This window comes from Coloeus monedula (assembly GCF_965178545.1).
Source record: "Coloeus monedula genome assembly, chromosome: 1".
NCBI classification, from domain to species: Eukaryota; Metazoa; Chordata; class Aves; order Passeriformes; family Corvidae; genus Coloeus; species Coloeus monedula.
The window spans coordinates 137,900,884-137,914,665 of record NC_138781.1 but is presented as its reverse complement, the minus strand read 5'-3'; the positions used below and the strand labels follow the sequence as shown (position 1 = coordinate 137,914,665).

The window sequence follows — 13,782 nt, the reverse complement described above, 5'->3', positions numbered from 1 at the left end:
TACTTACCAGCTGTTCCTGCTGCTTGACTAAAATAATATCCCAACACCACATGACACAATTGGGATTGTTTGTCCAGTCTTTAGTGAAATTGTGATGCATTTGAAGGCATAAAACAATACTTGGTGTTCTGCTAACTTACAATATTATACTACCCTGTGACCTCCTTCACCCTATCTGTTGAGGTCATCCACAACAACTGCACTTTCAGAACAGAAGTTATTGCCTTATAAAATGTAATCCACCTAAGTCCTAGCACTAGTAAATTATTTACTGCAATACACTTGAGCAAAGTTATAAGGTAATAATAAATAAGAGCCTACTCCAAAGGACCTGTGGCATGCTCCAGGCACTGCTCAGCTGGAATTAGGCTCAGAGGACAAGGAAATGGAATGGAAACTGCTGGGACTGTGTTATTTAAGATCATATATATAGTGCCCCCCATAATATATAGCTTAATTAGCCAGTTTTTAGTAATACCACAGTTTCTGTTACTCTGGCATTTCATGCATGCTCTGAACTTGTCTCTGAAGACATTGCCCTTTTGCACCTCAAATCCTTTTTGCAAGTCTCGTTGTTCTACCTGCAAAAATACAACCAATGATCTTCTCTTCCTCAGTAATTCCTTATCTTGAATCGCAACTCACTGCCGTAACTCATTTATGTGCCGTGGTCATGCCCACAAATCACAAAATAAACTATAACCTTACTCCTTTCATTGAGGAGTGGCTGGTCCTACCACCCTTGCGTGGGGAACCCAGATCTGTGCACCTCCTTTCCTGTGTGTATCATGTGTGGCCAAAGGAAAGAAACATAGGCCTGAGCAACCTCAAAACCCAGCAACAGTGAGAGAGTGGTGACACACGCGTGAGGTTCAGGGCACTCCTCACTCCAGAAACTGTGCAAAGCACATCTTCCCTGTGCCTGTACGGCTTCTTACATTCTAATAGTTCTTGGCAGGAGCACCGTGAGAGATGGACTTACCACAAAAAGTCTCTCCCTGTCAGATTTCAGTAGGGTATCAGGAAAGCAGAGCATGGAAACACATGTAGTGGTTCCTCCCTTCCCATTCTCATTCTCATACTCTCACACGGTGTCCTACTGCTGTCCCTGTCCTTTCCCTGTAATGTCCCTTGACCACTATTTTTTTATTAAATGAAAACATTCTCCATTTTTCTTTTTTTTCCTTACCCTAGGCATTTGATTTTATATGCATGTCCACATATGTACACACAGATTATGCATGTATAAAGAAAACCTCAATAAAATTAAACACCAAAGCGACAAAACAAAAACATATTCTTCCATTACTGGACCAAAGAGGTTCCAGCAACAACATAACATCTGCTAAACATCAGATGGGGTGCACTCTGGTTAATACATGTTGCTCAGTAACAATAAAAAAGTTACTTTGATAGCTACAAAATTCAGATAGTTCAGAATATATCACTGGATTACTTCAAGAAGAATTTGATTATGGGCAGCAACTGGTTTGTGTGCAGACTGACAAAGTTTGGTGAATGCAGCACGGCTTACAGACCTTGGCAAAGCTTAGACTGCTTGTGACAAACTCTTTCAGAGCAAGACATAATTGGAAAACATCCCCCACTAAGAGAAACTGGCCATGCTTTGCCATGAGACTGGAAGCTGGCCAAGCTGAGGCCATTTTGCTTCCTTTTCTCTGTTGTCCTTCAGGACTGCCACAAGTGTTTCACACCAAAAATGGCTGAATCGTAGTCTTATCACAGCAAACATCACAAAAATACAGCTCAAAGAAAAGAGCACCTGTTGCCATGCATTAATGTATTTGCACAATTAGTGTGTGCAATAGCACACAATTTCAGGATTAGCACTGGCTTGTGGTATCTTGTTTTGTAGATAGGCAAACAAAGAGTGGCCCTGATTCAGTGATAGTGCACAGCAAGAACAGCCACCACCACCCGTAATAACAAAAATCTGAGCTTCTGAAACCCAGGCTTTGCCTTCTCTACCAGGACAGTTACACTGTCAGTCAATATGACTCAATCCACTTCCCCAAAAGCAGGAAGGAGTAACTGAAATGTTGAGCACTTCTGCCACTGTAAATAATAGCTTTCTGAATAGTTGTCAGCTTTTTGGTTATTCAGATATGCTCAACTTCCTAAAGGCAGCCACTTCAATATAATATTTTTGACTAGGACCAGTGGTTGAAAATACAGCCTATAGTTTCAATAGTCTCTTTTACATGCTTATAAGTTATTATTTTAACTTTGACCCTGTCATGCAAAATGCAAAAGATAGTTCCTCAGTGGGGAGTCAATCATCTGAATATTTTACAAACAATTTCACTGCATTTTTGTCTAAACATATAAAAGAAAAAAACACACCTATCATAAGCTGTTGCTTCTTTTCACACACAAGTGTTACTAAAATGACCCAGAAATCTCCCCCAAACTAGAAAAGAAGACAACAGCTGGCCAAAGATAACAATCAAATCAAACAACACCCTGACACTGCTTGAGTCATTTAAAATGAGACAGGACAAAGCACTTAAGAATGTACCACAGGGAACAACTTGCACTGAGGAGGAGATGAGAGTACATGATTTTGGCCCTGATTCAGCAAAGCTCTTAAGCACATGCTTAAGTGCTCTGCTGAAACAGGGCCACTGTGAGCCAGATTTTCAGAAAAATCAGAAAGGCAACTCTACTTTCTGGGTAGATACCACAACGTATTGGTGAACTGAGGGCTCTTACATGACTTCACCTGGGCACAAAATCTGCATTTGCAATTGTCTTAGCTTTCTGCATGGGTCAGATGGCTTCTATGAACATGAGAGTACTGTGACTATCATAGAAATCTCCTGCACACTTTTCCAATTTTACAATTAGAAAGTAATATAAATTACGGCTTCAAATAGTTGTGCTTTCTGCATTTCTGTGCTCAGAAAACTTTTTATCCTTGCGAGGGAAAATAACTGCAGCTTCTCTTTGCTTTGTTATGGATGAAGAACCTGAAGTGCTTTTAGAGTAAGCATGTTCATGTTTATTCTGAACACGCTGGTGGAAAAAAAGCAGCACAGTGATACCGTCCCTTCAACTACGACTGATTTTTTTGGGGGAAGCCACAATATTCTTTAAACTAAATGGTCAGGACAGAAGCACCTTTCTGACACGTTTATAAAAACTGAAACATAGGTCTATTCATAATTTAGGTCTTGACACAATTTATATGAATGCTGCTGCCTATACAGAGGAAACATGCTTTTTAAAAATCAGCTGTAAATAAAAAACTGATACAAAGTAAGTGGAATATTTCTTATCTCTCCCTTAGTGAGAGTTCCATATTTGTCATGTACAGCTATACAGTAACTGTAGCTATTTATCTGGGTGCTTCACTGCCTCCACTGCTAAGAAAAGAGGTATTTAGCAGTGAGCAATCTCTAAATAATAACAGTGGGAATAAGAACAAGACCCTAGCTTGTGGAGGAGCACTGTTTAAATGCTAATATGAAGCTCTAAGTTTCTAACATGAAGTCTGATTTCTTAGGAAATCAGGGACACTGAAATTCTAGCTCTATTTTTTTGCTTTCCTTTTAGCTCGGGTGTACTCCCGCGAACCACGGAATCCGTGTGCGCGGGGAAGTGCAGGAATGGCGTATTTGTGCATGTATGTGACGAGTTCCCAGCTTTCCGGAACAGCAGGAATTTTGCCTTGTTACAGCCAAAGCTACAAAGTTCTGTTCTTTACTTCAGGCTGTACAGCTGATGTTTTTAGCTCTGAAGGGCTCTAGTGTGTCAGTGAAGGGGATACAGACACCATGTTACCTCAATGCTTTATTAATAACTGAGCCAAGATCACCAAACCATTTCACCAGCACATACACTCCAGGCTGACAGTGCTTCTAAAAGTATAATCTTTCATCCAGCAACTCAACCTGACTGCCCTTAGCCCAATAAAACAAGAGGGAAAAATAAAACCTCCTCCAAACTGCCTTTGATTTGCAACACCAGTAACAGCTTACTATTGGGACAGTGGCTACTAATATATGGAATTTCTCCTTTATGCACATTTCTCCCAGGACACTCGCTTGCCGGTTTACAGGCATTATCAAATGACAATGCTTCACATCATCTAATGTTATTGCTTAAAATAATTCCCAGCAACTTAACCCAAACTTGTAACATTTTTACCACTTCCTCTTTGGGGCTTTCAGGGTTGCGGTTGCAAATTTAGGAGTTGTGTACACTACTGAAGATTAGGAAACAGGACAAATCCTTTCAAGCTTCAACTCTTCTAACCTTTTGCACTGGACTGCTTTTGGTCACTTTGATCTCTAAGAGATTCATACTGTTTAATACATACTGAGGAGCTCTGCCAAACAATACAGTTCTGCATTCCTTTGCTGTGTGACAAGTCGAAGTAACCTAGAAAATCCAGCCCTTACTGCAAAACTTCTCACAGAGACTTTTTCCACTGCGGGTTAGTTTTCAAATTTTTAGGTACTATTTTGAAATGGATAGACTAATCTTCACTTCTAACCAAATCACTTGGCTGCTTGATGAATAAAATTACACTGAATCAGGATGATCTGGGTCTCTTTGTAAAAGCAGAATTCCTCATCAAAGCTTACTTAACATCTGCACTAAGTTGAAGTGGTTTTCAAACAAACCCAAGAATCCCTGATATCTACAGTGCTGCAAAAACAAGCAGTTCAGAAGGCATTCCTATAATTCATTGGAAAGTAAACATCAGCATGATGACGTCTTCTTGTTGAATTAGTTACAAGTCACGCTGCCCGATGCAGAATTATTCTTTTTTTCCCTTCAGATCTACATCATGTACCAGCGAAAATATTATTTCACAAAGAAAATGCAAACTCATTCTGTATCTGCAATTATTTTATCAGCAAAAATCATATACAAAAGTCACTAAATCTTGATAAACAGTATCTAATATACATACTGTGAGGCTTTTTCACAAGAAGACACCAACCCCCCCCCCCCCCCCAAAATTTGGAATTATAACTCACAGTTAGAAAAGGCTAGTGAGCAGATTAGGAAACAGTATTATCACTTAACTTGATATTTAATAGTACATTACCTAGAAGGCTAATGCCTAAACGAGAGAGCCCCTGTCTCAGTCCTTCTCCCAGGCTCTCTGGAAGCTGCCTTCTCCATTCTTCTTGTCTGTTGTAATGCTCCTCATCCAGTGACAGCCTATCCATATTCCGAGCAAGACTTGTTGCCAAATTGGTAATTGACGTCAGTGTACCTAAACGCATGGAGATACACATTTGGGTCTGGATCAAAATGCTTGAATTTAAACCACAGAGACATTGTATGCCTCACTGCAACACTGAGCTTATGAGCAGAACAGCAAGTCAAGTGAACAGTCACCCATGTGTAACATGCTTTACTATTTGTTAAGCATCACCACACTGCTGCTACGGTCCACGTCACGCCTTTTACATTAGCCTGCTCCAGGTTTGCCTGGCCGGTGGGAACAGAAACTCATCTGAACATCTTTCTCCAGTTCCCTGACTTGTGTGAGGCTAATCTAAATGGAGAGGGGGGTGATGGAAAGGTAAACAAATATTTACAGAAGCAGTCATGAGGCCGTGTCCTGCGGGAGGCCGGAGCAGAGGCTTGGAGCAGCAGCCAGCGCCGGGGCAGCCACTGTGTCTCTACGGCGGCTGGAGCCACGCGATGGCACTGTTTGTACAGCTTTGCAAAGAACAAGCTCCTCCTGTTCCCATGGCAGGCCAGCCCCACTGTCAAATCCTATCCACGTACTCCCACAGTTATGACAACTGTATCTACTTTTTTTCTTTAAATAATAAATATGATGAGGCGACTGAGTGTAGAATTTCTGATGGCTTGCAGAAGTGCAGAACACCTTTAATACTTCTGCAGTTATCACATGAAATACTTGCTGAGTGAATATTTATTTCCCACTGGGAGGTTTAAAATTCTGAAGTTTCTGAAACATTCTCATGCACTGCAGTAAAGTGGTGATCTGTTTAATACATGAGACATTACATGTGAGCTTGTTACCCTCTTAGCTTAGTTAAATAGGAACTGTTTGGTCTTTGAGCCCTGGTACCAGGAATTTCAACTGGCACTGTCAGAGCAGCACAAGATATGGCAGGGCCGGGAGACTGAAGGATGGACAGACTTTATTGCTTAAAACTTCAACAATGCATGACAACAAAGCAGTAGTTGGAGTAATAAAGTGAAAGCTCTACCTTTGGAAATGTGTTTTACAAATGATGTTGTTCCTCTGGAAACTCCACTGACAAATGCTCCTGGGCCTCTGGTCAGCCCTTCATAGGGGAGCCTAAAGAAATCAGCTATGCCATTCCCTATGCTTCTCACCAGACTAGCTGGGCTTCCAAGAATTTCCAACGATCCAACAACCCAGCCTGTGTGGAGAAACAAGACACATGTTACAGCTGCAAAAACTGCAGAAGCAGCAGTTGTGAAAAGGTTATTCCTTAATTATCTTTTTCACACTAGAATTCATTGCATTATGATCTTCCTTTGAGCAAAACACAGGAAATAACTCATCCACTATGAATTCAGAAATGGCAATCTTTCATACTTCGTAAATCAAAGAAATCCTTTTGGCAAACTCACAAATAGCTTTAGAATTACTTCCTTCCAGGAGCTTCCCGTATTTCTGCTAAAAGTGTGTGAGGGAGGCGGATGCGAGAGCCTCACAGCTACAGAGGAATGGGACTGCAAGCTCTGATGGTTGGGTTGGTTTTAGACACTGTAAGGTAGCGTTGTGATTTCACATCCTTATGTGATAGAATTGTGACAGGGAGTTTACACTGATACAATGTACTGCTTTACAGGAGTGTGCAGGTCAATTACTTGATGGAGTGTTAGGAAAAGGGATGCAGATTTTTGACAAGTGCTTAAGAAGTTATTTTAAATCCACCCCAACCCTTCTAAGCTGATCATTTTCTTTCAGAGTGCAGTGAAAGCCAGACAAATGTCTTCTGCTCAGTACAGTTGTGTAAACAGCAATGACATCTACATGCTGATTAGGTTACTCATAGGGGAGTATTCCTTATGCATATCCCAGGAGAAGTATCTGCAGATCTGGTTTCCTATATAAACGCAGGGTTGCCAGCAGCTTGCTGGATGGCTGAGCACGCAGCAATCTGTTGCTGGAAAGCTATTTGCAGGTCTTGTCTTTCTCAGGCTGGTAGGCAGCAGATTTATTAGGGAAACAGTGCTGCATAACTCTTTTTTTGACAGCCCAAAGAGAGCAATTCAGAAATGGCAATAAATGTGAAACAGGAACTGTTTGGTCTTTGAGCCCTGGTACCACGAATTTCAGCTGGCACTGTCAGAGTGGCACAAGGTGTGACAGGGCCAGGAGACTGAAGGATGGACAGACTGGTCTCCTGCTCTCCCATGAGGGCCCTTGATCTGCGCTCTGCCCTCCTCATTCCCATCTCATCATTGAAAACTCCTGCTATCCAGATGCTTTTCTTGTTTTCTTTTAACCCCTCCCAGTCATTCCTGTAGATGGCTGAATCATGAAACTGAACAGAAGAGAAAATGTTACTCATATGAAATGAATTAATCTCATACTATCATTCTAAGCTCCTGGAAAATCTATTTTCTTGTTGAATCTGTCCCACATTTCAGTTCTGGCAGGTTGAGAACTCCAGTACTTGTAATATAAAAAGCGGGAACCAGAGTGGACCTAAGAGCGAGGGTGTGATGGACTAGGAAAACAAAACCCCAGTGCTACTGGCAACACAATGAACTGAGCAGTAACACACACTGTGGCCCTGCTGTCCTGGAAAGGAACATCCTCTGCCAGTCCTTTCCTGATGGGGCCAGAGGAAGCCAGAGCTCCAGGCTGGGCCTGCAATTCCCTCGCTGTAGGACTTTAAATAAATTATCTTTGCCTCTGTGTGAAGTGCTGAAAAGCTGGAGGGGTGGGGAGGTGTTGAGATGTTTTTGGGAGATGGGAGAGATGTTTTTTCTGATTTTTCTGATCAGTATTATTGCATTAATTCCTTAGAGCCTTTTTTTTCCCCAAATATTCTTGACATTCCTTGTACTACATGGTGGTGTGATGGAAAGTGGCTACAGGACACTGCAGCTTAGTGCCTTGGTGCCCTGCAACATCCCCAGCAGGTACCACCAGGCTGGGACATGGGGGACTCCAACTCCACTCACCTGCTGGGCCAGCCAGCATGTTCAGGAATGCAAAAGAGATAAAATCCAGGAATGAAAACAGTTAAACACAAAGCTGATGGGTTTCCCGGTAGGCCAGGGATGGTTTGTTGTAATCTGTCCCTAGCTGTCAGGTTTGGGAAGCTCTGGATGGATTGTGCTCACCCTTGGAGAGCGCATGGGAATAACGTGCAACCTGCAGCATGGGTGACCCTCCTTGGCCAATGCTGAGAGCAAACCCAATGGCTCCTCACTGCCAGCTTCGACCACCCAACCCAAGGAAGAAGATGTGGGAGTAAGTCAGGAATAGGAGAATGAGGAACCAGGAATAATCCCTCAATTCACAAGCTCTGTGTGGCATTTTACTTTGCAGAAATATAGTATCGTGTCAGGTTACCATTTCCCACTTATGCTTAGTAATTACATCCACCTACATGACATAAATGACTGTATTAGCAGAGAGCCACTGAATTTTCTTTATAGGCAACTAACTATAGGGTCAGATCTGGTACCAGTGATATTTTTGAATAGAATTTTATTAACTTTTATATAGGGGACAACTTAATTAGAAAAGAATGGGAGATTTCCATTGCAAGTTTGGCTGATTTGAGATAAGCAGTGCTAATCAGCATATTTGAACAGAGTTCTCCAACCCCATTCATGGCTTTCATGGATTCTGACCACTCCATTGCAATACATGGGACAGCCTGATGCACCCCCTTCAGCAAGTTTTGGGGCAAATCCTGCCCCCTTCCACAGGTCAGCAGTGGTCCTGCACACAACTAAGGGCAAAAGAGTGTATATCCCTGAGGATAAGGTATAGCTGTATGGGAATGCTGTCTCTGCAGATGCTAACAATGATTTATGCATGAGACAGTGGTGAGCAGAAGGAGGTCAAACAACCCATATTCCAGATTAATGTAGTTAAAATGCAGAAGCACAAGGTCCTCTTCCATAAGAGACTGATTGTGCTAATGGTGAGAAAAAAACCTCAGGGTTTGCAGATCATATAAAGATTTTTGCTTGATTTTTTTCTTCTTTTTTTACTTTGTTGACACAACTTTTTTGACAAGTGTCACAAAGTCCTCAACATAAACCATCTTCTTTGCTAAAGCAAACATTAATCAGTACAATTCACCATTTTAATCATAGTGATACCTTTCAAACAATACATTTTAGTTTTAGTGCTTTTAGTGGGAGTTAAGTATATATGCACATGTATTTTCCTGAAGAGAAGTTCCACCAAAGCAAACCTCATTTCTTAATACTTAAATCTGCTTGATTTCAGGTACATCACTGATCCCACAGCAAGTGATGGACTTTGCACTGCTGCACACTGCAAGGGTAGCACAGAAGGAAAGAGCCAGTCATGGGTGAGAAGCATTTACACCGTGGACCATATTTGGCTACAGTTTCACTCTTAATTACCAAGAATCTAGATCTGCCCTTCTGTGCAATGAGATTTAACTGCAAAACAAATCCAAACAAGAGCCAAAAGAAAAACCTGCAAATTTTGGAAGCATAATACTGCAAGAAAATAATGAATTGGTACACTGTTCTGGTGCACAATTGTGTATACTGTTGTCACAATCAGCAGTGCGAGTCAGGTATGCACACAGTGAAAGACAAAGTCAGCATCTATAAATAGCTAAAATACATGTGTACAGTTTTGGAAAGTGTGCACAGAAGTCAGGTTGCAGTTATGCTTCCAGTCCAAATGGCAGCATTAGGATCTCAGAAAATCTGACCATAAGTATTACAGGGAAATAAATCCCATGTTCCAGTGTGGAATATGTTACTTGTGTGTGATCACAGAGGAGCTTCCTTCTGTCTCAGGCACAAATTCTGTGCTGCACCAAGACACATCAGAGACCAGATTTCATTATTTCTACATTAGTATTTAAGGAAGACAAAATGTACCTGATAACATAAAAAGACTAATTGCTTGCTATTGATCCTATATGGGGAAAACTTACTAACAGCAAACTTCATAGTTCTTGGATCAAAGGACAACAAACATCTGTGTGCCAGTTTAGATTGAAGGCTGTATGAAGAAAACTGAAGCCAAAAGGACTTTTAACAACAAAACATCATTCAGGTCTATAATTTACTTCAGAACACAGAACAACATGCTGAATAATTTGATTAAACACTGTTTTGGGGAGTTTATGTAAGGAGTGTGGGTTGATTCTGACTACTGCTGTAATATCAAATGACAAAACGTAAGCCAGCTAGAACACATTTTTATGCTGTGTTCAGGGTTACGGGTGGCTAAAGCCTTCAGGTGGCTGGCTAATGTTCAGCACAACATTGCAAATCTTCACTGGTGTCTGCTCAGTGATTTTATTTCCCTTCTGTTGTATGACAGGACCTGAAAGGTGTCTGAAAGTATTGTTATCAAACAGTCTCTGAGGAAAACAAAAATTCAGGTTACTCATCTTGAGTGACACTCACAGAATCCTGGTACCCAGTGAAAATGTGTGTTAAGGAAAAGTACTGACCTGCTCTGAAAAGTGCTCCAGCAGCATAATGCATGGCCAAGGCGTGGACAAGTTGCCTGGCAGTGGTGAAGATGGGTCCTCGCTCAAACACAGAGAAGGAGAGAGGGGTGTGATCTGAGGCTATATACAGTTTCAATGAAGCATGAATACTGACAAGGAGATTAACAGGCTGTATTTTTAATTTTCTTAGCTTCACTGGCTTGACTAAAGCTCTTGCATGTTCTCTCACTTGCTCAGGCACTATTGGGGTAGTATCTGAAGCATTCGTGGATTTACAAGCAATTTTGTTTTCTGGAAGATATGTATCAAACAACGTCTTAATGTAGTAAACAAAGGTGTCTTCCACATATAGCCTAGCTGGCTTGAGCTCAAAGCTGAGGTCATTCATGTGAAACATGAAATTCTCTTCCTCGGAAAAAGCAATACAGAGTTTTATAAAGCAGTTTTCCTTATAGCTTTCCAAATCTTTGTTACAAACAATGAAATTGTTCATTCTCGACCACTGCACGGTTTCATTTTTCTCTTCTTGGCACAGCAGGACTGCAAAATGGAAATTGGATTTGCTGTACAACTGATTGTCCAGTTGCAAGTCTTCACAATACACTTGGAGACTATGAAATTGTGGGAGGCCTTCCACAGAGTCCTGCTGGAACTCCTGTGACAGGGAGCTGGTGGCTGGGGCCATGTGGAGGAAAACATTGTCTGCTGTGAGACGTAGGAGTTCAGATGACACTTTGTGGTTTGTAATATCATCAAATGCAGCAAGACTTAACTGACTGATGAACATTTTCAGTGACAGGGTCTGCTCTTGACTTCTAGACAGGAGGGAAAGTAAGTTTTATTACTTCTTGTCTTTTGAGTTCACCTGGCATCTTGCTTGCTCAAAGAGCTATCAAGAGAGACATTCTCTATAACACATGGGAGACTCATTGTGCAAGTCCTGCTAATGTTACTGGTATTTGGTAAACTGAATCACCACAGTGGATACCACCCAGGAGGTTTTCTAAGAAATGGGACACTGTACATCTACACCAGGGTTGTCTGTCTTTTTTATCAATCAACAGGATAGTTTGGACAGGAACATCTCTACCTACACAGTAATTCCCTATTACGTTTGCTACAGAGGAGAATATTAAAACACACAACAAATACAATTTTCTGATAATTCATGTACAGCCTCAGATGTTTCACAGAAGGTTACTATTATGGATAATCACTTCATACCACATGCAGTGAGTGCCCTCCAATGAAGCTGCTGCAGTATTTTCATACTGATGCCATTGAGGTCCTTCCCCCTGCAATGTAAACTGTCCATTGCCAAGTTTAACTAGCATATGGACTATTAGGTACTGCTGATGACCAGTTGCCTGGAGATTAATACTTAATTACAATGCAAATAAAAACAGTACAACAAATTCCACTCTAATTGTAACAGGATTGCTGGAGGCCAATCATTCTGCAGCTTAAAAATAAGTAGTATTACAATTGCACTTGAATGGCTGAGGACCAGATTGTGGTGTATTACGGAAATAGGGAAATCTTCCTAAGAAGGGTGTCATAATTAAGTACAATTAATTACTAACTACATACATAATACAGCTCTTGCATAGTAAGTTTCCTTGGGAGCTTGTAAGATTACAGATGGCAGGATCTGGCTAAATACATTTTAAACTAATGAACACACTCAAAATTAATTATTATGGAAAATGTCATTTTTTATTTAATGAACAACTCAGGTCCTCTTTTTGTACCAGTCATCTAGTGTTTACCCTAAAGTGACATGACTTTTGATGTCAGATTGTCCTTTTTAACTGTTATATACAAAGCCATATGGTCTAAACACATGCTACAGAGCATGCAGCAGTATTAAACAAAACAAACAGTTAAGACAAAGTTTCTAAGTCAGTTAACACTTAGAAAGCTGACTGACCTCACAGTAGTGTTTGGCAATGCTTTTTATCATCTTTTATGCACTTTATGTACCTGTTGAGGTTGATACCAACGGGTCCTGCTCTTCCTTCTGGGGCCAAGGTTATGACTATTGTTCCACAGTGATGGGTGATGTCCACATAAACACAGCCGAAACCAGTTAAGAACACAATCTAGAGGAGAGGGTTAGAAACACATGGAATGTAACCAAAATTACTGTTTTCAGTGTGATACATTAAATTAATACTATCAATGCCTTCTGGTTGAGATCTTTTACTTAAATCAGGACACTGTTCAGGAAAAAAAGTCAGATTTCAATGATTCAGAAAATAACTGCTCTGCTACTTTAAGTATTTCAGTTGTACAAGGAGATGAAATTTGCACCTCATCCTTCAACTGAATAACTGAATACATTTTAATAAGAAACTTCTCCAGAAATAAGCAAGATATGCTGGGGAGGGTGGAGTTTATATGAGAAGAGTAAATAGGAAATTTTAATTTGTGATTTTGGATTAACAAGAAAGGCATGTTCCTGAAGCTCCCAAGCTGAAGTTTAGGTTTTTTTCCTCTTCTCTTTCTATTTCATTAAGTTTTACACAAATAATCCCACTTTCTCCTCTCGAAAAAAAACCCTAAAATAACATTATGTTGCTACGCCCTAGCTCAGAGCTGGGTAGATGAATTGCTGATAGCATGATAGAAAACACATGAAGAATGAAAAGTAACATTTTGGATTCATGAATATTTGCATAACAACTGAACACTGAACACATTTTTAAGCCATTTAAACTGGTGAGAACACCTTCACAGGCAAGGTGCCGCCACAAGGAAATGGCAAAAAACTATTGGAAAGCATAAAACATCTAAAAAGGCAGGAAAAATGGGAATTTGACAACAGGTTTGTGTCATGCTTACAGGTGTACAAACTGTCATTTTGGACAAGTTGTCTTTAGGAATATCCTACTTAACGAAGTGATTGGTTTTGGAGCTTAATTCTGTATGATTTCCATGCAAGTTTTATATAGAATATAGAAGATTAAGGTCTTTTTAAAGGTTTGGAAAATTCACAGCAATCCTTGTCAGAGTAAGCTGGCTTCTCTTTTCTTGTAAGGCTACTATCAACACAATTGTTTACTCGATTGCAATGACAGAAGCTATAATGTAAAGGAATGCA

At 40.6% G+C, this 13,782-nt stretch overlaps 1 protein-coding gene across 2 annotated transcripts in view; it reads right to left on the bottom strand.

Annotated features, from left to right (window-relative positions):
* VPS13B (vacuolar protein sorting 13 homolog B) overlaps nt 1-13,782 on the bottom strand; it is a 436,535-nt gene that overhangs the window by 12,791 nt on the left and 409,962 nt on the right. For both annotated transcript variants that reach the window (XM_082279593.1, XM_082279594.1), the window contains exons 55-58: nt 12,663-12,781; nt 10,680-11,494; nt 6,225-6,401; nt 5,081-5,251 (exon numbers count right to left, since the gene is read on the bottom strand). In XM_082279593.1, the coding sequence (XP_082135719.1) occupies nt 5,081-5,251; nt 6,225-6,401; nt 10,680-11,494; nt 12,663-12,781 (1,282 nt within the window). The remainder of the gene's footprint in view (nt 1-5,080; nt 5,252-6,224; nt 6,402-10,679; nt 11,495-12,662; nt 12,782-13,782) is intronic.